Raw genomic sequence first — 24,689 nt, 5'->3', positions numbered from 1 at the left:
CTTGTTCTCTTGTCACTCACAGTCAGTCTAGACCGTTATCTCCATAAATCTGCATAATCAAGGTTCCGCCGAGCCACCGCCTCCCAGGATTAGCTGCTTAGAAGAGCGTTCCTCTTAACAAGCAGATGATGGCAGGACGACGAGCTTGTCTTTAATCTGTTTCCCTCAGCTGTGTTCTGTTTTTCTCTCTATCCGTGCGTCTTTGTTTCTCTCTGTGATGTCTGTGTGTCGTCGTCCCCCCCCCCCCCCCGACCTCACTCGATGCTCCTGGACAAATCAGGAATCCTTTATTTATTTGTTCATCCTTCATTTATATCATGGACACAGGGTCGAAAGAATTGTGGTTGTCATTTGACACACCACATACATTAGTTAGCTAACTTTCTAGATGCTTCTGGATAAATCCTTACTAATATATATATACATAACCAGGTGACCTCTGGGTGACTTTGGATCTCTCACCCAGCAGACACCTTTGACTTGCCTTGGAAACTGATCAGACCCCAGCTCATGGTTCACAAGTCCAAAACGACTGGATGCATTTTTTGGTTTGACTTAAATGGAGAACAAGGAGGAATTAATAAATGGAGGGACTCAATGAGAGAGATCCATGATTCATTTAGGGGGGTTTAATACATCACACAACCTGGTGGTCTCTCAGTGGGCTATGGTCGTCTTTAACCCCTCATTGCGTTGGAAACTGATCAAAAGGCAGCTTCTATTATGGGATGGATTGATCAGAGTCACTGCAGAGAGAAATCCTACTGTTCCCATACCCCACACTCAACTCAGATGCCCAATCAGGGACAAATCATCATGCAGGCCCTTTGATAGTAACCCTTTCGTTCACAGAGCTGGGAAACAAAGATCACATGCTCCAATCAGGGCCGACCTTTAGAGAATACTTCAGACTTTGACTTGGCACATGTGTTGTGGGAAAATGGATGCCCAATTTAAAGTCTGCCAACGGCATAACATACCACAGGAACCATGGTGTCTGGGTTTCTTGTTGCCAAACAAACTTGTAACTACAAAAAGCATTTACACCCAAACTTCATAGCTGAACCTCTAAATTCCCGGATCTGGAAGTCGGCATTTGTTCTACCTTTCCTATACAAAACAATTATAGGCCAACCTCAAAACTGTCACCATTGGCTAAAATCCTTGAAACTCTTGTTAGTGGGCAGCTTAAGGAGTTTCTGTGCGCAAATTCCATTTGATCAATTTTATCAGTCAGGCTTCATTAAGAAACATAGTACAATTACAGCAGTCATTAAGGTGGTGAATGATACCACGGACGCTCTTGATAAACACGACACAGTGTGTCACTCTGATACAGGTATCTTTGCAATCCTGAAGAAGAGACTGGTGAATAGGTATCTCTGAACATGCAAACCATCTGTCTGACAGAACACAGTGCACTCAATTTGAGAATCTTTCATCTGACAAAACAGTTGTCTGTAATGGTGCCCCACGGCTCTGTTCTGTTCCCCTCTTATTTACAATTTATATATAAATGATCTTGATAAAATGGGTAAAATGCAACTATTCAAACCTCCCTGTCGCAGCTGAAGCTTGTGCTTACCGTTCACAAGACCAAACCAAAAAGGCCCAGAAGCTTCCCCCAATTTCTAATCTTCAGGGCGATGCAATTGACTTTGTTACTTCATATTTTAGTTGATGACTATATGCACAGGCTATGGCTAAGGTTGCCCGGGCAACTGCCCGTTTGCCCTCCACGAGTCAAAGTGCCCCTCCGAGGAAAATAAATAAATAATATTGAATTTAAACAGCTGCAGAATTTCATGTAGACCTAGATTTTAAAAATCACCACGCGATACATTTCATAAAGTAGCCATATTCACTTCCAATAAGCCTATGGGCAACGAGAGTGGAAGTCACAAGGTGGAGGGGGGTATGCCCCCTATTCTGTTTACACTGCGGTACTGCACGCGACCGCCACCTGAGCCAGCATTTTCTTGCACTTAAGAAACGGTCATGGTTGTTTTATTCTGTGTCGATTAAAAACTGCTTTGACGTTATCGGAAAAGGTGAGTTTTAAGTTGTAGAAATGTATAACAAACGAACAATCATCATCAAGTTTTATGAAATCAATCGAAATCTTCATAAATCCAGGCTCACTTGCCACATTTAGCCTAAATAATCAGACAGCTATTATTTGGGTAGGAAAACTAAGCTACATGTGTGCTGATGGTTAGTTTATAACATTTTGTTTTAACAAGAAGAATAAATGATGGAAGTAATGCATTACATTCATTATTATCATTAGTAGGCAGGCACATTTTTTTCTTTTTTTTGGGGGGGGGGGGGGGGACTTTTTTAAGGCCAGAGCAACTGCCCTTCAAAATTTCTGTGCACGTCCCTTAGACTTAAAGATGAAGTCTTTCTTTTCAACACCATATTCAGCAGCATACAAAACCACTGATGCTAAAACTATGATTTTATGTTAGAAATAAGGCTTGTTTTTCTTTTGAGCCTAAAAGGCTATACATGAATGCTTCTGTATACTGTTTGAAATCGATTGACACCCTTTACCATGGAGCATTGAGATTCCTTCTGAACTGTAAAACTGTTACTCATCACTGCACTTTATAGAAAAGGGTTGACTGGCCTTCTTTGTGCACCCGTAGACTTAGTCACTGCCATCGTTTTTATCTATAACGCCATTCTGGGATTTCTCCCATCTTATTTGTGAATTTCTGTTTGTTATAAATATAACTGGTATTAATTTCGATCACAGGACCTTAACTGTCCCTAATGCTAGAACTAATCATGGAAAAAGGGGCTTTTATTTATCGGCTTGGAATGACTTACAAAGTAGCCTACAAATACAAAAACTTGTCCCACTAAATGTTTTCAAGTCATCGATGAAAGCTGATTCCTTGTCCTGAAAATGTTTTTAACTATCATTGTTGGGTTTTTGATTTATTATTGAGACTTTTCATTAGTTTTTGTTGTCTGTTTGTGACTATGAAACGACTCACTGCTGCCTATCTTGGCCAGGAAAAAGAGATTCGTAATCTCAAGAGCCTTTCCTGGTTAAATAAAGGTTCAATCAAATAAACATGACACAGGTGCACCAGCTGAGGAGGCTGTGGGTTCGAGTCCCACCAGGAGAAGATCTGAGGACTGTGCTTGCAAGTAAGCAACAGAAACCTGGAAGCAACCAATCACAGACTTTAGCCTTCAGGCTGTTTACAGGAACAGACAGACCATGGGTGTGTGTGTGTCTGTGCGTCTTCCGTCCCTCTTTGTTGTCCCTTGTGTGTATGTGTTCCTTGTGTATGTACGTGTGTCTTGTGAGTGTGTGTCCTAAGGATTGTGTGCCTGTGTGTGGGTGTCTTCTGTATGTGTGTGTGTGGTGCGTTCATACTAGGGTTTATCTCTAATGTGTTCCACAAATGTATCGGCATGGCGACGGCTTCGGTCCACAGCTCAGCTCCTAATTGGTGGGTTTCTAAGACCAGGTCTGAGGGACCATGAGGCACTGAGGGCAACAGAGGGAGAGAGAGAGATAGAGAGAGGGGGGGGAGAGAGAGATGGGAATAGAGAGAGAACAAAAGAAAGGTGAAGAGGAAAGTGAGTGTACAGATGAGTTATTGAATATATCATGGTTAGGAACAATGGGGGGAAGGACAGGGACACTGTCCAGAGCTGGTTATCACCAGTGGCTTCAAAGAACAGACACTAATGTGGATTTGACTACACTACAGACTGTAGACTACATAGTCTCATTGATATTGTTTTCTCGATACTATTATTTTGTTTTGTCTTGTTATTATATTGACAGACAGTGATTCCTGGGTTGCAGTATTGTGGTTCTGTCTAGCCAGTGTCTCCCTGCGTCCCTTGCTTAGACCAGGAAGAATCATGTCAGGACCATCCATGACATCACATACCAGGACTTCCTTAATTATTCATCTACCTGCTTTTCAGCAGGACAGCTGTTGTTTCTTATCGCTGTGTTTGCTGTGTTTACTGTTTGTAGTGGCCGCTTGTCACTAGCTCCGACACCGTTCCTTGCTGATAGATGCTTATAAACTCCACGACCGAGACAGAAGCCAAACCAGTGATGAAGACGGACCTTCCCTTTTCTCACAAAAGACAGCGGTTATACAACCTCGCACATGGAGTGCCACCTCCCGGAGACAGCCTACAGGGTTCCAGGTATCGGCTGTTTGCCAGGCGACCGTCAGACGTTCCTGTTCCTCCACTGTGTTCCGTGTCGTATTAGTAATTCACACTTAGTATTCATCGCATCAAGCGGGCGCTCATTAGCAAGTTAACATCTCACAGCTGAATTGGGACTTGACTCGGCTCCGAATTGCTGAGATTTTAACGAGCTTGGTGAGTCAGTGGGGTCTTCGGGGGCTCCCGGACTCTGTACCCTGGATGGATGAAAACACAAGGGTGGGAGGAGGAGGAGGAAGTGGAGGAGGAGAAGGAAGGGGAGGGAAAAGAGGAAGAGGAGGGGGACAAAGATGAGGAGAAAGAGGGAGCAAAGGAGGAGGTGAAAAGGAGGTAAAGGAGAAGGAAAAGGAGGAGGGGGAGGAGGTGAAGCAAGAGGAAGTGAAAGAGAAGGAGAAAGAATAGGGGAACGTGAAGCAAAAGAGGCGGAAGTTCTTGAACCCGAATTTGAGATTTAATGCCTGGTCTGGTATTTCTCCATAGTTTAAGCACAATAAATTGGATGAAGTCCTTCAGACTTGTTGCGGAGTCCAACTGGTTATTATTATTACGTTAAAGTGCCATCTGCTGGTCAGTTGAGTGTACTGCATGGAAACTGCAGCGCAGGAAAGTCGTGAGTGGACAACGTGTAGCAGTTGATCCACGTGTCAGGGTGTGAAGCAGGGCTCGATGGTGTCTGATGTCCCTCTCTCCCTCTCTCTCTCCCTCTCCCTCTCCCTCTGTCTTCCCCAGCTCCATCACCGACGTGCGCTTCTCTCTTTCATCTCTGCTCTGTGGCGTGGCCCCCCTGTTGTGTGGCAGATCATGTGTTGGGTTTCTGCCGCAGGGACGATGGTCTCTGTTTGATGTTGCCTCAGCCCTCCGCAGCCTTGACGAGTCCTAAGGGATCTCAGGCGTCTCAGTACATCACACACACACATACAAACACACACACACACAAACACACACGCCACTCAAAGGATAATCTTTCTCCTTAACTACCAGAGACAGACATCAGCCCCCCCCCCGGCCTTCTCTCCCTCAGCCCCAGTAATTTCAGCTCTTCCTGTGTAGGTGTCACCATTGATATCTCCCCATTCCACCAACGCAAACCTAGTTCTGGTACTGGGCTGTTGCTAGTGCTAGTGCTAAATTACACAGTCAGAAAAACTAGTGCTATGGCAACTTCCTTAGTTTGTTGTTTACTTTTACTTGTCCGACGTTTCAGTTGACCCCTCCGTAGCCATCTCATGTTGCATTTTGAGAAATACAAGCTTTGTTCTTGAAGCTCCCTCAAATTTTGGGGGTTATTTTACCACCGTGTAGATGTTACATGCTGTTACTGAAGCTAAAGGAGAAGCACAATCAACGCCAAATCTTCCCTAAAGCTTAGTTTCTTTTAAAATGAAATTTTAAAAAAATCAGGTCATGGTGGGTCACAATAACCTCACCCCCAGCTCCTGACGTAAGTGGAACGGTTCGAGACCAGCTCAGAGTTGGTGCCGCTTTGGAACCAGTTTCCCTGGCCAGGAGCCAAGGCTTCTGCTGTCGAAATGCAAGGAACGGGCTCAACATTGGGCACTGGCTTCCAACCGCTCCTCAGAGTACCTCGGTGGAGAAGGGGTGAGAGAGGGGCTGCAGCTGGAGTCTCCTCTGAGCATGCTGGAGCCTGTGGAGGGAGGATTCCTCTGGAACCGCCTTCACAGACACCTAAACCTCACCACAGACTCACCTCTGTTGTGGAAAAAACACCATCATGTCGTAACTATGAAGATGGGTAATGATTATGGATTCAATGAAACTTGTAATCACCTTTGTAGTACATGCTATATTATTGGAAACCAGATGCAAAGCTGTTGGCTGATTATTGTTATCCCTAAACAATGGTAGGAGACATGAAGCCCAAAATTTAAGGTTTGAATAATTAAAGGATGAGTGGAGGAGAGGAGCATGTGTATGCTTTCATAAAGGACCAGGATGCATAGCTGTAACTTATGAGACATATTTGTGGCCTTACGCCCAGAAGCCTAATGCAGCTGGCTGTTCAAGGTCAGAAAGAGCCTAATTTGGAAGAAGTGTCTATGTGGAAAGTACCTGTTTTGAATCCCCTGAGACAAGGGATCCGCTTTGTAAGATTACCTAATGTCTATGTAACCAACAAATATCGTACCATATTAACATACAACGGGGAGAAGACTATGTAAGTTCAATTGTCCGGAGAAAACTTCAGTCTGATCCCGGGATCACGCTCACGTTCCATTGGCAATCTTTGTTACCTGAGAACCAATAAAACACCTTGCATCAACCCTGCTGAGTTCCAGGGCTGTTTTTACATTTTGAGAATTGACTGAAGATGTACAGACCGTTTGTTTCATCACCTCCACATGACTACTGACCCACAGACAGACTTACAGACAGACACCCACAGTTCATACCAGTGTGTATGTAGCCCTCCTGATCTCCCCTCACATACATCCACAATTCCCCAGTGTTTAACGTCCTGACGCCCCCCACCTCCACCCATACACCCACAATACCATGGACCAGGGCCAGGACCCATGTGGCAGGTGGAGATAGATGGGGTCTTCAAAGGGGTAGCTTAGCTTCACAAGCTTCTGGGCAACTATCTTTAACTAGCTCTGATGTACTCCTTTTTGTTCTCTCCCCTCCACTCTTCTCCCCTCTCCCTCCTCTCCCCTCTTCTCTTCTCCCCTCCCCTCACTCTCCCCTCTCCCTCCTCTCTTCTTCTCTCCCCTCCCCTCACTCTCCCCTCCTCTCTTACCCCCTCTCCCTCCTCTCCCTCCTCTCCCCTTCCTTCCCTCACTCTCCCCTCCTCTCTTCTCCTCTCCCTTCCTCTCCCTTCCCCCCATGTACCCTCTCCCCCATACACCCACATTACCAGCGTGAATGTAGCTTGGCAGTGTGGATGCTTTCAGACTCATTACGTGAGTTATACAACTCTCCCGCGCACACACACACTCACACACACACCACACACTCCCTCTTAGACACACAGATAGACACACGCACACACACGAATTCACTTTTTCATACATGCAATTAGCTCGCTGTACTGCGGTGGTTACAGTAGTGGGTGTTACTGTAAAGCGAGGGGTTCACGCTGCAGTCACATCACACAGCCGAGCACAGTAAGAACATCAATTAAAAATCATAATCATATGTCTGCGCGCCGCGCGCTACGAATGACTGTAATCATGAAAAGTTTATTGCAGACCTAGGATTGTGATATAAGGGGAGATAGAAACAGAGAAAGAAAGAAAGAAAGAAAGAAAGAGAAAGAGAGAGAGTGGATTATTAGTTAGTGTTGAAATACACATAAAAATATTACAAATTTTTAATAGTAAAGCAAATACCTAATTGTACTTGTAGGTATAGACCTATTTAAACCTATTCAATACATGAAATGTACATGGATTTGCTGATGCGGCTGTTTTATCTTTGTGGAGTTTGCTTCAGTACTTCTCCATGTTTGGAAGTTTGACAGAGACTTGATTATTGAAAATTCCAGAAATCCCCGAGGATGGATTTCGGGGTTTTCTGAATGAGTCGTGCACTGTTCTGCTCTCTGGGTCTAGTCTACCCGTCTCTCCTCTCCACATCCTGCCCCCACCCCACCTCCGCTGGCGGGGGGAGAGACGATTAGAGACCGGCGCCCTGGGCTTCTTTATGCTGTAATAACGCAGGGAATATGGACGGCACACCGGCTCGCCTGCTCATCTGTCTGTGCCTGGTCATACCGCTATGTGCCGCGGAACAACCGGACAAACCGGACAAACCAAAGCATAGACATCTACGACAGAGAGATGCCGAATTTGTCGATAAAGTAAGTTCATCAGACAGTAAGTTAATCGTAAAGTAAGTCCCTCTTTAAGCTTCACAAACTTTTTTGAACTGTGTCGGCTGTGCAATGAACGTATTAGGCCTATACCTTGATTTACCTCGCGAATGAATGTATTTTTGTGACAATAGCGTGACACGTGGATAAAGTTTAGAGAACGTGAAGCATGAATCGGTTAACTAACTCCTTTACAATGGTGGTGATAAATGATGACAGTCAAGTTGCAGCGTCAGGCAGTCTCTGAACAGTTAACGATGTGCGGTACATGCATTAAGGTTGGCTATATTAGCCTTGGCGTCGCCAACTGGCTCCAATGGTAGACGCGGTTAATGCCCAGTCTGAACCAGTAACTGGGGCATGTGCGGTCGAAGGATCAGAGTCTGGTGTGTATGGGAGCTGCTGTGGGCCTAGATGAACAACTGGATGGAGTTTTTCTTCCATCGGATCATTATGAGAACCTTCATTGTATTCACTTTTGTTTCGCAGACGCTTTTGTCTCCACTTGACTTGCATCATCTCATCCTCACCCTTCGCACTGCACCTGGGCTCTCAGTCTCTCAAACATCTCTCCCTCTCCTTTATATATTTCCTTATCTCTACTCTCTCTCTCCCTTATCTCCTCTCTCTCCCTTATCTCCCCCCCCACTTTCTCTCTCTTTTCCTTATATATCTCCTCTCCCTCTCACCCCCTCCCAAAACATGCTCAGCAGATGTGAAATATAGAGAGAGGGAGGGGGAGTGTAAAAAGAGAAAAAGGGAGAGAGAGGGTGGAAAGGGGAGGAAGAGAGAAAGAGGGAGAGAGAGGATGGAAGGGGGGGTAAGTAGAGAGGGAGGGAGAGCGTGGAAGAGGAGAGGTTAGACAGTCATCACATGTGGTCTAGTGAAGTCAGGCTTAGGAGCTGACTGGGTTGAGGTGGTTGGGCTTCACATTCCTGTAAAACCAGTTCCACCTTTCCAAACACCAGAGGGTTTTCTTGGTCTAATAGTTAGAATGGGGTCCCAGACTCAAACCTGGACTGCTTGTTTGGTTTGAATTGATTGTGTTTGATAGACCGGTTATGTGTGTTCGAGCAAGTCAGTGTATGTACAGTACGTGCAAGTGTGTGTGTGTGAGCATGTAAGTCAGCAGCATGTGTGCATAGGTGCGTGTGTGTGTGCGAGTCAGTGTGTCAGGTTGCTGAAACACGATTTCGATCAGGTCCATTGTGTCGGCGAATGTCAACACACCACCCAGGAATGCACCACTCAGGTGAAGAGATGGAGGAGGACGAGAAGTTCGACCCCCTCCAGGTCTGCCAACATGGCACATTCCTGCCTTCACTTAAAACAACAGCACAACCTGAAACAGGCCCTAAGTCAAAGAGGTTTTGCCCTGACAAAGACAGGAGCAGGCCTCCGAGGTATGCCTTGAGTTTCAACTGCACGGTAGGTGCATGGGGCCTGAACCACAGGCCTCCAGGGTTGCAGAGAAAGCCAGAAACCAGACCCCCTCCCGGGGTGAACCATGTGGGACAGATTCAAGAAACGAAACCATGCAAATAACTCTTGAGAAGCAGTATTATATTTAACGGTTTATTCATTTAACGGACACTTTTGCCCAAAGTGCACATCGAAAGTACAGGAGAGAATCAAGGATCAGAAGTTCACGGTTCAGAAAAACAAGAGGATCTGGAGTTTGTAGTTCTACATAGTAGTTCGCTGGTCAGAGTCAAGGAACAGGTCTGTATTTATCTCAAGTACAGTGCTACATGCTACAGCACAAACATCTCATCTGAAGTGCAACAGATGAACCTGTTGTTGTACCTCCTCCTACATCAGGAGGAGATGCTGTACTTCAGAAGAGAGAGAGAAACACGAAAGAAGGAGAGGAAGAGAGAGAGGGGGGGGGGGCGGAAAGGAAGAGGAAGAAAGAAGGGGGTAAGAGGGGGGATGGGGAGAGTGAGAGAGATGATGACTGTATACAGCGAAATATCAAGTTCAAGTCTTTTATTTGTCAGGTACACAGAACAACACAAGGTCAGACGGGGAACTGAAATTCTTAAGACAAGACAACGCAAGCACCTGGCATAACATAACTTATAAGTACTCAGAACATAATTTACATCTATCTTGAGCTTAAATAAGTGAAACTTCCTAAATATACAGATAGCAATAAATAATCAACTATACTAACACTAATACTAAAACTTCCTAAATTACAGATAACTATAAATAATACACTATACTAACCTTAAATGCACATAAAACCTATTTCAACCCTATAACCTGTTCTAACCTAAGTGGAGTACAGTACAATAGTGCAAAATTGCAGATCAGTGACTATGTCAATGACCATACAGGAGCCTGATGGCGAAGTACAGTGAGGTACAGTAGTGCAATGTTACTGATAGTGTAACCAGTAGCTGAAAGTGACAGTGTATAAGTGACTAGTGTTCAGTAAATCAATGTCCATACCAGTGTCCATTCAGAAGTCTGATGGCCCTTGGGTAGAAACTGTTGTCCAGTCTGCGTGTGCGGGACCGAATGCTTTGGTAAATAGCATAAATAGACTGAAAAATGGGTGGTAACAGTCTCTTAGAATCCTGCCGGCTTTCCTGAGGCATCATGTGTGGTAGGTGTCTTGTAGGGCTGGGAGCTTCCTGCCGATGATGAACTCAGTAGACCTGACTACACTACGTAGGGCCTTGTGGTCCCTGTCTGTGCAGCTCCCATACCACACTTTGATACAACCAGTCAGTATGCTCTCTATAGTGCATCTGTAGAAGTTAGTGAGGATGACTGAGTCCATACCAAACTTCTTCAGTCTCCTCAGGAAGAAGAGGCATACAAAGAAAGAAAGAGAGGTGAAGGGGGGAGGGAGGGAGAGATAGATGACGGCTGTGTAAATGTGTGTAGACCAGGATGTAATTTAGGGAGACTATGTGGGTCAGGGCGGGACTAGGGAGAGTCTAACGAGATGAAGATGAAGAGAGTTTCAGTTTTAAAGAGACACACACACAGACATACAAACAGATAAATATACAAGCACATACTGTTGCCACCCCCCCTCTCTTTAGAGAGACCAGAGAGAGACCAGAGAGAGACGTGCTTGGAGATGTGGGCTTTCTCTGTCAGCTTGCCCCCACAGTGTTATCATGTCCACCTCCCCCCTCTGGTGCTGCAGTCTACACACACACACACACACACACACACAATGCTCCCAAACTCCGACCACTGAAATACCGTAGAACTACACACTTGTGATCCTTCTCACACTGTGGGGTGTGACCCCCTCTGAGAGGTGTTGAGTGGCTGCTGGATTACGACCGTCAAAACATCTCTCTTCTAAAGACTGTAACTCAAACAATGAAATAGAACATTCACGAGTAATAACATTAACCATTATTACCCGTATTCATTCACAACAGGGGGTTGATAAGAAGGTCGGTGGAAACAAAATAAAAACAAAGAAATCTCTCGAAAGAAGATAGAAGTATAAGGTTCTGACAATGAAGTGTGTTTCTTTGTGTGTGTTTCCCAGTTCAGCACATGTGTGCAGGGCCCGGCTGGTGTCCAGGGCCGTGATGGGAACCCGGGCGTTAACGGCATACCAGGAACCCCAGGAATACCTGGCCGGGACGGGGCCAGGGGGGAGAAGGGGGAGTGCATCAGCGAAAGGTTTGAAGACCCCTGGAGGCCCAACTTCAAACAGTGCGCCTGGAACTCCCTCAACTACGGCATCGACCTGGGCAAGATCGCTGTGAGTAGACCTGCTGAAGGGTCCAGTCTAGAGTAAATGAGCTTTGAACCCTCTCTGACCCCTCACCCTCCCCTCCTACCCCCATCTTCCTCCTCCTCCCCCATCTCTCTCCTCCTCCCATCTCCATCCCTCTACCCGCTCTCCTCCCCCATACCCCATCTCTACCCCCTCCTCCCCTCTCTCCTCCCCCATCTCTCTCCTCCTCCCATCTCTATCCCTCTACCCCCTCTCCTCCCCAAACCCCATCTCTACCCCCTCCTCCCCTCTTCCTCTCTCTCCTCCTCCCTCCCCCCGCCTCCAGGACTGCACCTTCACCAAGCGGCGTACCGACAGCGCCCTGCGCGTCCTCTTCACGGGCTCGCTGCGTCTGAAGTGTAAGACGGCGTGCTGCCAGCGCTGGTACTTCACCTTCAACGGGGCCGAGTGCACCGCGCCCCTGCCCATTGAGTCCATCATCTACCTGGACCAGGGCAGCCCCGAGCTCAACTCCACCATCAACATACACAGGACTTCCTCAGGTACATCTATACACCCCCCACACCCTCAGGGACATATATACACCATCAACACAACCGGGTACATGTACTGAAAATGCACCATCAATACCATCATTGGATTTCGCTCACTAGATGCACATTTGACTTCAGAGAGGTTGCAGGTTCAAATCCCCCCTATGTCGCTTTTCTTCGAAATGAACACCTCCACAGGCCAGGCCACCCTGACCCACAGCAGCATGTGACCCTCAGACCGTGACCTCATGGTCTAGTGGGAAAGGAGACCTGGGTTGAGTCGCTTCCCTGACTGAAACAAACATTCCACCCATCAAACCTAATGAACCCCGCCCCGCGCCTTGCCCACGACCAGGCCGGCGTCGAGTTCAAAGGTCGTCGTCAATGTAGAAACTCAAAACAAACACTCTTGGAATTTCAACAAACACCCCGCTCTTCTCTCTCCCCCTTGGCCGCCTGAAAAACACGCCAGCGAGACGTGTTTGTTTTCTCAAACACCCCAGAGGTCCTGCTGAGCCCAGTGCCTCCCCCCCCTCTCTCTGACCTCCCTTCGGAGTGCAGCCTCCGTCCTGTTGTTTTGCCGTCGGTGTGCAGACGAGCAGGCCAGCCGAGGTCGGGGTTTTTGGGCTGTAATTACGGCGCAGGAACCGCTGGTATTTCTGGAGTCCGACACGTAGATAAGCAGTGCTGGGATAGAGGTTAAACACTGGGACATCGTCATCAGGTCTCCTGCTGTGCTCTACACACACACACACACAGACACACACACACACAAGCCCAAAGAGTCTCTAGTTTCTCCAGTCTGTCTCTTAAAAGAGTTTTCAATGTGTCTCTCTCTGTGCATGTGTACATGCGAGTGTGCATGCACCTGCTGTATGTCAACCTGTGTGTTTACCTGTGCGTGTGTTCCCCAGTGGAGGGGCTGTGTGAGGGCGTGCACGCGGGGCTTGTGGACGTGGGGATCTGGGTCGGCACGTGTGCAGACTATCCCCGTGGCGACGCTTCCACAGGATGGAACTCGGTGTCGCGCGTCATCATCGAGGAGCTCCCCAAATGAGACGGCGTCTACTTGGCCCTCCCTCCCTCCCTCCCTCCCAGACACACACCATCTCTGGCTGTGTCTCTATACGACTGGGCCTTTAAGGACACTCCTTTATATGATCAAATTACCATGCCCTGTCTCTGAAAGAAATAAACTTTTTATAGAAACGTTACATCACCTGTTGTCACGAGTGTGTGAATCTGTATGAAGGTGGTGGGAGAGAGAGAGAGAGGCAGGCAGGCAGGCAGGCAGGCAGGCAGGCAGGCAGGCAGAGAGAGGAGCAGTATTGTGTAGACATCCAGAGGGTCAGATATGAGTGGAATCACGTACAGCCGAATAAAGTTAACACAAGTCACTTTATTTTATTCTAAAATATTTGTAATAAACAAAATACAGGGTAATCTTTCATCCACTCAATCAACTAGTCAATCAATCAATTCAGCATGATGGACATTTAGGGAGCTCTCGCTCCTGCGAAGCACTTCTCCAGATGTACAAGCCTACTCTTCTGGTTTTCGGGTTACTAGAAAATCCTTAGTTTCATCGCAGTGACAGAGGGAGAAGAAAGGCTGAGTTTTCTTGTAAAATAGCTTAGTCATCGTCTGGCCTCCGCCAGTGCCCTCTGTTGTGCGCAGAGGGGAGAGGGTGGTCTGTAAAACTACAAACACCCACATACACACATCTCCCTGAAATGTTGCCCAGAACCCAGAGGGCGTAGCGAGGGCTCGTTTGGACTTCCCCGACATCACCAGGGGGTCGGAACCGAGAAGAAACATAAACAGACCAACGGAACACACAAGTTAACACAGACGGGTGATTATATGTGATTATAGACCAGGTAACGTCCCAACAACATCATCGTCCTCATCGTGTCCCTGGAACAAGAATGCACAGATCCGCCGCCCAATCCCGGCGTTGCGTTTTCAGTCCGTCGGTTGTGTCCGGCTGTTTTCTTTGAAAATCCAGGAAACATCATCATTGCAGATCCTCTCTCTTCCTAGAGGCCGTTCAGTCTTTCATGAGTCATTCAGTTTAGGTTGCTTGTTTTTCCTGGTCGCTCTTCAGTCTCTCTCCGGTCCCCTCCTCCAACAACAACAACTACAACCCTCAACTGTACATCGTTCCAACTCTGTCTGTGGCACTGCCATGGAAACAAGCCAAAGATGTCACGACCAGAGAGAGAAAGGGAGAGAGGGAGGGAGAGGAGACGGAAGGAGAGATGAGAAGGAGAAAGATGGAAAGGGGCAGAGAGAGATGGAAAAGGGAGAGAGATGGAAAGGGGGAGAGAGATGGAGAGGTAAACAGGGACACTACTCCCTTGTTCCCAGGCAGTTAGGTGACCAGCAAACCAGAAATGCTTCGACCACAAGGCCAGGCCCACAGTCCCACTGTACACTAGCGCTACCTAGTGGTCATGTTTTTCACAAGACATTTACCGCCAACATGTATTGTTGTGTGCACACCTGCATAGTGCATGTGTATGTATCAGTGTATGTACCCGTGTGTGTGTGTCTCATATTGTGACACGCTCTCCCACCGAGGGAAACTGCTACTGTAAGTGTTATCGTTTATATTGAGGACGTTGACCTGCTGCACTCTAATACTGCGGTGGTTCGTTTCTGTTTAAATCCCACTGTGTATGTCTGTGGAAATGGGAATGTGTGTGTATACAAGATGTGTGTGTGTGTGTGAGCGTGTATGTGAGTGAGCGTGTGTTTGAGTGTGTGTGTGTGTGTGTGAGCGTGTTTGTGAGTGAGCGTGTATGTGAGTGAGCGTGTGTGTGTGTGTGTGTGTGTGAGCGTGTATGTGAGTGAGCGTGTATGTGAGTGAGCGTGTGTGTTTGAGTGTGTGTGTGTGTGAGCCCGTGTTTGTGCGTGAGAGAGGGTGTATCCTTAAGCTGTAGCATCAGCTGTCTGGGCACCTGTGTGTCTGAGACCTCCGCTGTCGCCATCGGCACCGGAGCAAAAGAGCCATCTCTCACAACAACACACTTACACACACACACTAACACACACACACACAGTCTCACCCATGGCTCACTGGATTGTGGTGCTTTCTGGTGGAGAGAAACTAAACTTGGCAGTATACAGAGTGCAGGGCTGACAGCCAAGGTCGTTGGTCCAGGTCTTTGAGGTTGGTTCTAGTGTGTGTGCGCGTGTGTCCGTGCGGATGTGTGTGTGTGGATCCACCTGTGTATGTATGTGTGTGTGTGTGTGTGGATCCACCTGTGTATGTATATGTGTGTGTGTGGATCCACCTGTGTATGTATGTGTGTGTGTGTGTGGATCCACCTGTGTATGTATATGTGTGTGTGTGGATCCACCTGTGTATGTATGTGTGTGTGTGTGTGGATCCACCTGTGCGCATGAGTGAGTCACTTATACTGTCCTAGCAGCAGCCTGGAGACATTCTCGTACACCAGGAAGGTGATGCAGCAGGCAGGGATCACCCTGACCAGGTTGGGAACCATGCCTTTATAAAACCCTGCCGCTCCTTCATTACTGTGGAGACACACACACACACACACACACACATTTACTATAACTTTCCAGAAAAACTCATTGCAGCAGTCTGTCAGGTGTGCACGTGTTTGTGTGGGTGTGTGTCTGTTTGTGTGACTGTGTGTGTGTGTCTGTTAGAGTGTGTACCTCCAGGTCCTACAGATACAATCGTTCAGGCCGTTGTAGGTATTGTGTTGGTCTTGCAGCCTCGCGCGCACCACCTGGTAAGGGTACGTGGTTGCCACGGCAAAGAACTTGGAGATGGCTGCCATGGCGATGTACTCCCATGGAGTCTGGAACAAAGATGGAGACGAGATTACAGTTGAGAGTTGTGTGGGTGTGTACGCGTGTGTTTATGTGTGTGTGTGTGTCTGTGGGTGTATGCGTGTGTGTGTGCTTACCAGCAGGGCTTCGGAGGGCATGTTCTTGTACTTGTTGTAGTCTCTCTTCAGGCCCTCATAGGTCATGAACTGCAAAGCAGCATGGGAAGTCCCCACCAGTCCAGGGAGAAAGCCCTGCAGACACACAAACACACACACTCAGTCAGTACCCACAAACACTTCACACTCACAGTCAGTACACACAAACAGTACACAGTCACAGTCAGTACACACACACACACACACACACTACACGCACACACAATCAGTACACACAAACACTACACAGTCACAGTTAGTACACACACACACGCACACACTACACGCACACACAGTCAGTACACACACACATTCACGCACAGGAACTGCTGTCAGGGTTAGGTTGTTTACTAGGACAGGGTTAGTTTAGTGTGCCAGGTTGAGTACTAGGATCATTGAACACATACTCACCACTGAACTAATATCACCCCCCCCCCCCACCCCCCACCCTGTGTGCCAATCAGGAGAGAGCAAAACCCCCTCTACCTCCTGACACTCAGCTGTGACAATGTGTGTTGTTTTTCACCCCATTCCTGCAACCTTCCTGACGTAATTCAGCAGACAAGATCTCCACCTAGTGGCTACACTACAGCATAGCATCCTGGGGTATATGACAGAGATCCACTGGACTGCTAATGTTATAATAATGGTTCATTTAGCAGACACTTTTATCCAAAGCAATGTCCGGGGGGGGGGGGGGGGTCTGTGACCTTTTGATCTGCAGTGACAGACTGCAGCGGACGGTTGACCCAGATAAGGGCCAGTGACACTCCCGAACCAGACAAAACTGACCTATCATGGCCTTTGTTCTGTGTGTGTATCGTTGAGAGCGAGCGGGTGTATTTTTACCAACCTAGCAGCATGTTCAAACAGAGTGCAGCGCGCATGGGATAGAAGCATGTGTGTAGAACGTGGCGGGGGTGAGGTGAGCAGTGTGTGTGTGTGTGTGGGTGTACCCTGTATAGTCCCGGGAAGCCCTCATGTTGGTATATCTTCACCAGGGCGTCCAGCATCCCCTTGTACTGCTTCCTGTTTGGGTCAGCGCTGTACTGCAGCACCAGTCTGGTCTTGGTCACCCACACGGGATTGGTCAGGCAGAGGGTCAGCACGCCTGCACACACACACCGAGGGGGGGGGGGGGGGGGGGCGGGGCTCAGACATGCAGGCAGACTAACCAATCAGAGCCCGGAGGGCTGTTGTGGAAGTGAAGAAGGGTGGAGGTGAAGAAAGGAGGTGGCAAGGAAAGGTGGAGGGGAGGTGGCCTTTTACAGTACTCAAAACACAGCCCGTCGTACCCTGCACTGGCCAGAAGAGGGCGCCACTCACCAGCCTCTGCAGCCGAAACCAGGTGCTCGGTTGCACTTAGCTCTGCCTGCCGGCCTTCCTGTGTGTATGCCTTGATGGCGTTATAGCTGCAGGGGTGGGGAGGGGGGGGGGGGGGTGAGAGATTGTACAGGTTAGAGTCATACAGACTAAGACCAGGGGCTAACATATCGACGCAAATGACTTCATGTAGCAGTTGCTTATACCAAAGTGGATACAGGGAGCAAAATAGCGCTGACTCATCCCAATGCCTGTTTGGGTGTGGGGGATAGGGGGAAGGATTTACGGTGCCCTTGGTTTAGCTTGGCAGGGGCCCGCTGTTAGATGTAGCTGTAGGTCACCGTTTGTAAATAAAGCTGTTGGGGAACTTGAATAAACACTTCACAGGTCCCCACAATGTCTTGCAATACATCTGCCTGACATACATGAGCCGGAGAGAGTTCTTAAAGTACACAAACACACACAATCAAATTCATACACACACACATATACCTATACACGTTGACACATCACACACACACCTGACTTGGTGAGTCAACAGGCTTATCTGTCGACTGGAGGGATTTCAGACGGATAAACACACTAACGTTCTCCTGGTGAGAGGACGGAGAGATAACAATCCCTGAGAGCCAGAACGCTCCCGTATACAGAACTTTCCGGAACTTTCCGGAAGTTGCCAGATTGCCTTGCTCCTGAACTGGCAAATACCTGTTCACAGACTTTCTGGGTATTTCCAGATTTGACCTAGGGTCTATTCTGGGACACGGTGTGTTTGCATTTGAAACCAGATCTGCCTCGGTAGCATGCTTTTTAAGCATGTGAACATGCATGTACAGAAACTAATATTACCGACACCCAGACACATACACATCCCCTGTAGTGGACATTGGTAATGGGCTAGTAACTTTGCAACCATACTGCCCTTTGTGTATATTTATTTTGTCCAATTGAGAGGAGCAAGAGCTTTCTAATGATGTCATGAATGCCCCCAGGACTAGTCATGTAAGTGTAGTTAGTCTGTGTGCTTTACCTGTCTGTCTCTCTATCAGCCCTGTCTGTCTGTCCACCATCCCTGTCTGTCTGTCTCTCTCTCTCTACCTGTCTGTCTCTACCAGCCCTGTCTGTCTCTCTACCATCCCTATCTGTCTCTCCACCATCCCTGTCTGTCTCTCTACCAGCCCTGTCTGTCTCTCCACCATCCCTGTCTGTCTCTTTACCATCCCTGTCTGTCTCTTTACCAGCCCTGTCTGTCTCTCTACCATCCCTGTCTGTCTCTTTACCAGCCCTGTCTGTCTCTCTACCAGCCCTGTCTGTCTCCCTACCATCCCTGTCTGTCTCTCTACCATCCCTGTCTGTCTCTTTACCAGCCCTGTCTGTCTCTCTACCAGCCCTGTCTGTCTCTCTACCATCCCTGTCTGTCTCTCCACCATCCCTGTCTGTCTCTCCACAATCGCTGTCTGTCTCTCCACCATCCTTGCCTGCCTGTCTGTCTGTCTCTTTACCTGTATAAAACATGCAGACAGGGGAACAATAAGGCCAATAACTTTCCACCCACAAGGCTTAGCTTAGAGCCCTGCTAGAAGATTACTATTGGCTGCTGGCAAGTGGGGTTGGTCCGGGCAAGGCAAGTCATGTTGGCCTGCAGGCATCGCCATGGTGATGGAATGTTGCTCTTCAAATGCTGATCAACTGTCAAGGAAGGGTCTGGTGCTGGGTCCTGATCATTAGTTCTGGTACTTGGCACTGATACAGGGTTCTGCTACTGGTCCTAAGTTCTAGTACTGGTTCTGGGTTCTGGTGCTGAGTTGGAATACTGGATTAAGATACTGGGTTCTGGTTCTTGAACCAGGTTCTGGTTCTGGATTCTAGTTCTGGGTTTTAGTACTGGGTTCTGATACTGAGTTTAGTTACTGGGTTCTAGTTCTGGTATTGGGGTCTAGTACTGGGTTCTGATACTGGGTTTAGGTACTGGATTCTAGTTCTGGTACTGGTTTTAGGTACTGGGTACTGGTGCTGGGTTCTAGTTCTGATTCTGTCACTGGGTTCTGCTGCTGGGTTCTAGTTCTGGTGCCGGATTCTAGTTCTGGTACTGGGTTCTGGTGCTGGGTTCTGGTGCTAAGTTCTTTCTGGCCAGCCTGATTAGTTTGGATACATACCTCCATTGCACCACATCACATGACTTAGTCATGACATGATGATTGGGTGTGTAGAGTGGAATCGTGGTCTACCCGTGTGGTTGGCGTGTGCGTGTCCATGTATGAGTGTGTATATACAATGTGTAGTATGTATATGTGTCCATGTGTCTGTATATGTGTGTATGTGCTATCTGTTGGTGTATACGTGTGTATACTATGTGTGTGTGTTCAGGCAGTCAGGGCAGAACAGCCACACCCCTCGTCATTGCACAAGAAGACGGAGAGACGAGGAGAGAACACACAACCAAACACGATCCAGAAACGTCCTCCCTCCCTACTTTCACTTCCTGCTTCTCTACACTTCCTGTATGGAGTACTCACAAGAGGAAGTAGAGGCCCCAGGAAGCGCCGGCACCCCAGATGTTGGGGGTGACCCCCTGGTAGAGGCCCCGCAAGCCCTCCACCTGCCAGATGGAGCGCATGCAGTGGACCACCCCCTCGTACTGGGGACGGATCTGCACTCCGTCACTCACTGGGATGGAGCACACACACACACAGTTAGACAAACACGGGTAGACACACACACACACACACACAGACGCACACAAGTGGAGACACATTCACACAGGTAGACACACACAAACACACACAAGTGGAGACCCATTCACACAGGTAGACACACACACAGTAAACACACACACAGACGCACACAGTGGAGACACATTCACACAGGTAGACACACACAAACACACACAAGTGGAGACCCATTCACACAGGTAGACACACACACAGTAAACACAAGCACAGACGTACACGTACAGCACACACAGATTAAGACAGGAACAGGGTGGTGGGCACCTGGTGGACACTCACACACAGATTCATCGTCCTAATTTATGATCCAACAGTCAAGGTACTATGTAAAACATGCAGAGGGGCTTAGCCCCCATAAAGCTAAACCCCCATAACCCCCATAACCCCCCCGCCCCGCCTCCCCCTCCCCCGCCTCCCAACCCCACCCCCACCCCCGTCAGCCATGAGAAACGAGGACGCAGCGAACGAATGTAAAGCTACTGTGTCTGTGTTACTGGGGCTGCCCGCTGGGCAGACTGGGTCCAGGCGGAAACTAGGTCAATGAAAACGCCCCTTACTCAGCAAATAGGCTACATACAGCCCTCGAAAACAAAGGCCCACGCACACACGTGCGCGCGCGCATAGAAACTTACTCACCTGCAAACCTGATCTTCACCAGATCTAACGGGTGCAGCACCATTGTTGATATGACGCCTCCACAAAGCCCCGCTGCAAGGTTTTCATACTGTATGTGACTCAGCAAGCGCCGAAGGTTGTCTGTTATTGAATACCCCGTGTCTGCACGGTCGCTCGTAACGGGAATAGTCGCAGCGACCGTTTGCCGTTGACTAGACATCGAAGTCATGCTTGTTGTTGACAAGCTCGCAGCTTCCCTTCCTGTAGTAGCAGCGAGGAGACACAGCGCAGTAAAATCGAGACGACTTCTGCAGACAGCCCGCTATTAAGTCATCATAATCGGTCTGTCAAGTTCACTTAACAAGTGTGATATAAATGATAGCCGTCTGACCACCGTGACATGAACGCGTCTCTAAGCATGACCTCTGTTGCGAATCCCAGATATGAGGATGTGGACCATGCCAGTGTTTGTGAGCGAGATACAGAACACTGCAGTGGAGAGAATCGCGCATGTGCGAAGCGTCGCAAGCAACGATCTCAAGCACATCTGCACCGCCTAGCTCAGTGTTGCGGCTGAGAGGAGCGTTCGCACAGATCTAATCCACGGCGCAGGCCCGCTACTTTTAGACCGCTGCCAGTAGGAAAAGGCTGTCCCATGGTGCCTCATTCGACATAAGCGCTTTAACCGTCTTCCAAAAAGTCCAAAATGAAAACCACGTACTCAGGCTTCCAGCACGGGCTTGGCTAATGCCAGCTGTCCCTGACTAAGCTAAAGCTGCGTGATGCGGATTCTTAAATAGTCTGCAGCAGGCCTTGTTGTTGTGGTTGGGTAGGCGATCATCACTAAAGTATTGTCACCATCAATGAGTAGAAACATGGTGACTGGGCGGGGCGTATCCGTGTTGTTTTGAAAAAGCCCAGTTTGTCACAATATTTTACATTTGTTTGGCATACAGTTTGCATTGTTGCATTATTAAAACCAGTTTCCTACCTCACCAAATGTACATAATAGATAGAACATTTCAGGACAGAGTCAGTACATTCAGTACTAATCAGTGCTTTGCAGTATGAATGAATCGTGCTTTAGGCTACTAACAGTTGTGAATAATACGAACTATCGGTCAGAGGAATTAAGTTCTTAGAACTTTGGGGTTCCATGGAACGGTAGGAGTACATGGGTAGAGAGTTCCATTTCCAAGTTCCAGCGATAACACATGATTTTTACATAACCATGATAGCATTAGTAGAATACTAAGATTGAACTGTGATTCCAAAATCTTTCTGAATGTTCTGTTATTGTAATTAAACACGATTGTGTGTGCACTGTGACCTGAATTGTGTTTTGGATTGCAAGCAAACACACACAAGTTTTAACCCAACCATATTAAGAGTTTAAGATATGCTAGATAGTGTTATATATTGTGTGTTAAATAGTGTTAGATATGTTAGACAGTGTTAGAAATGTGTGTGTGTGTGAGAGAGAGTTAGACATGTTAGTCGTGTGTTACAGGGTGTTAGATATGATAGTGTGAGGTATGTTCGATGGAGGTTGTTAGATATGTTAGATGGAGGTTGTTAGATATGTTAGATGGAGGTTGTTAGATATGTTAGAGAGTGTTCGATAGGGTTAGATATGTTCAAATGCAGATAGGTTTAAGATACACTGTTTCTAATACACAGGTCACACCAATTTGGAAGAGATTATGGGTCTTTATATTCACACTTTATATTTACATTAGCATTTATTGAAGGATCAGAAGTGCATACATGCACTATAGTTCTTACAGTACTTTGGTAGTCAGAGGAACGGTCTGTATTCAGCAGATATTCAGAGTTATTCCATCTTCATCATGTTCTGTTTGTATACGCTCTCTATTGCAGGCTCTCTATATAGGCTACTACATATTATATTGTTGGTTATTCTATCGTAGGCCTACTCTATTCTATTGATACTACTGTATTCTATTTCATACTATATTTGAGTTAATTATAATACTGAATACATAGGTAATGAGTGGTCTAAGTCCACCACTCAAAAAATATGGAAAATCATCATAATTCAGGAAATCATATCAGCTCGCAGCGGCCACGTTAACAAAACCTCTCTGCGTTTACCTGCCGCGGCTATCAATGAACCGACCAGGAGCCCGGCGCGTACTTCCGCTCTACCCCGCCCGCGCGAGGCAGCTGATCTTTGTTGTACGTAATACTATCGCTCCGCCCCTCCGTCCTATGGGGATTTTTTCCTCTCAATGCATCCATTTTTGTGCATTCAAGAAATATCCAAGAACCCCCACAGCACCAGCGCCTGCAGAGACAGCGGAAGCGGGGAACGCGAGACACCGGGTCTGAAACGGACCATCTATGGGACGAGAAACATCTCTCGGTAGTCAAGGACAACGATGGGTTAGGCGGGATTCATCATGATTGCGAAATAAAAGGCAAGGACCTGTCACCGTCCGCTCGCTCTCTGCATGTTCAGAACCGCTCGCGCCTTGCACGAGAACCGCGGGGCGGATGAGGATGGAACGATGCCCAGTGTGGGAATATGATTCAGCTGACGGAGGCGACCGCGCGTCTCACTGCCAGTGAATAGAACTGGAATGATTTGAGTGTGTCTGTTGGGTCCATTGGTTTATGTGAAGGCTGTATGGCGAAACAGGCGAATATGATGGTCATGGCGTTTGGCCAGGGATTCATACCCATAGATAATGTTCATATACAGAACGTACCCTATCTGAATAAGACTTCACATTACTGATTATACCGCCTAGTTTGTGACATGGCTATGGTGTTTGCAGCGTGCACGCTAGAGGGGCGTCTGGGAGGTGGCGAGGTGGGATGCAGCATGTGTTTTTGGGGACAACTATTCCCGTACCGGTCCGGTAGATCTGTTGGGCGTCTCAAGCGTGTGAATACACGGTTCAAGGCGACCAGAGAACCGAATGCTGATACAGATGTCATATGTGTTTCCTCAGTCTGCTATGACTGTGTAATATTCCTCTGTTGGGGTCTCATTGATGGTATTAAAGCTCTCTCTAGCGCACAAGGAATCAGACAATTTGTAGTTTATGTAAACTTTTGACATGAGAAATGTAACTTTCTATCCCGCCCCTTCACAGAGACGGTTTTTTATTGTCCTTTTAGCAAATCTGTCTAAAGATGTCAGCACCGCTCGGGCCACCGGGCGGGCCTGCCGCTCCGGTAACCGGTCCAGGCGAGCCGGACCTACCGGACCTAAGCCATCTAACGGAGGAGGAACGGAAAATCATCCTCTCTGTCATGGATAGACAGAAGAAAGAGGAGGAGAAGGAACAGACCATGCTAAAGTAAGCCAATAACGCTGTCAAGGTGTGTTCGCGTGTGTATGTGGTTGTGTGTGGAGAAGCGGGAGTGCTGATGGTTAGCCGTGACAGATTGTGCCGCAGCTCAAACTCGCGCACAACGGCAGGATGATAGATCTGGACTCGCGACGTCTCTGCTGTGATGGTCTCTTCCACCGCAAACGGTCTCAGCTCATTGACAATAATGATTTTTAAAGCCACCCTGAGGATCAGTGAGGGAATGTTATCCCTATCGTCTGTCTGTAACAAGCACGGTCACTGTCCGTGTTGACATTAGGCTTGCGAAGCCTCCACTGTAATCTGAGCCAAACATGGAGGCGCGCGCAGACGTCGCACGGAATGACAGCGCGCGCTCCGCGCTCCGTTTTCTCATGCTAATACTTGTACGTCGACGGTAGTTTTAGGAATAGAGATGGGAGAT

General features: G+C 47.8%; 3 protein-coding genes across 3 annotated transcripts in view; 2 read left to right on the top strand and 1 right to left on the bottom strand.

Moving 5' to 3' along the window:
* Positions 1-7,872: 7,872 nt before the first annotated feature.
* Positions 7,873-13,486, top strand: cthrc1a (collagen triple helix repeat containing 1a). Its single transcript, XM_084695698.1, has 4 exons — positions 7,873-8,032; positions 11,568-11,786; positions 12,088-12,304; positions 13,210-13,486. The coding sequence occupies exons 1-4, from the start codon at positions 7,898-7,900 to the stop codon at positions 13,350-13,352; spliced, it is 714 nt and encodes a 237-aa protein (XP_084551824.1). The 5' UTR covers positions 7,873-7,897; the 3' UTR covers positions 13,353-13,486.
* A 188-nt stretch (positions 13,487-13,674) lies between these two features.
* On the bottom strand, positions 13,675-21,870 carry slc25a32a (solute carrier family 25 member 32a). The gene is made up of 7 exons (XM_084696599.1): positions 20,946-21,870; positions 20,097-20,247; positions 17,584-17,669; positions 17,214-17,368; positions 16,240-16,353; positions 15,986-16,131; positions 13,675-15,838 (listed from the first exon to the last, which is right to left on the bottom strand). Exons 1-7 carry the CDS (start codon positions 21,151-21,153, stop codon positions 15,712-15,714), a joined length of 987 nt encoding a protein of 328 aa, XP_084552725.1. The 5' UTR covers positions 21,154-21,870; the 3' UTR covers positions 13,675-15,711.
* A 2,216-nt stretch (positions 21,871-24,086) lies between these two features.
* The window catches only part of rims2b (regulating synaptic membrane exocytosis 2b), a 53,521-nt gene continuing 52,918 nt past the window's right edge, over positions 24,087-24,689 (top strand). The window contains 1 exon segment of the mRNA XM_084695943.1: positions 24,087-24,253. Within this exon segment, the coding sequence (XP_084552069.1) occupies positions 24,087-24,253 (167 nt within the window).

This window comes from Hypomesus nipponensis, chromosome 4 (assembly GCF_054491055.1).
Source record: "Hypomesus nipponensis isolate SF chromosome 4, ASM5449105v1, whole genome shotgun sequence".
Lineage (NCBI taxonomy): Eukaryota > Metazoa > Chordata > Actinopteri > Osmeriformes > Osmeridae > Hypomesus > Hypomesus nipponensis.
This window is presented reverse-complemented; position numbering and strand designations above follow the sequence as displayed.

Coding starts and splice junctions, on each gene's coding strand:
- cthrc1a (XM_084695698.1), top strand. CDS start 7,898: ATGGACGGCACACCGGCTCGCCTGCTCATCTGTCTGTGCCTGGTCATA. Junction 11,787..12,087: donor TCGACCTGGGCAAGATCGCT/GTGAGTAGACCT, acceptor CCCCGCCTCCAG/GACTGCACCTTCACCAAGCG. Junction 12,305..13,209: donor CATACACAGGACTTCCTCAG/GTACATCTATAC, acceptor TGTGTTCCCCAG/TGGAGGGGCTGTGTGAGGGC.
- slc25a32a (XM_084696599.1), bottom strand. CDS start 21,153: ATGACTTCGATGTCTAGTCAACGGCAAACGGTCGCTGCGACTATTCCC. Junction 17,670..20,096: donor TGGGGCCTCTACTTCCTCTT/GTGAGTACTCCA, acceptor CCACCCCTGCAG/CTATAACGCCATCAAGGCAT. Junction 16,354..17,213: donor GCTTCCCGGGACTATACAGG/GTACACCCACAC, acceptor GTGTGTCTGCAG/GGCTTTCTCCCTGGACTGGT.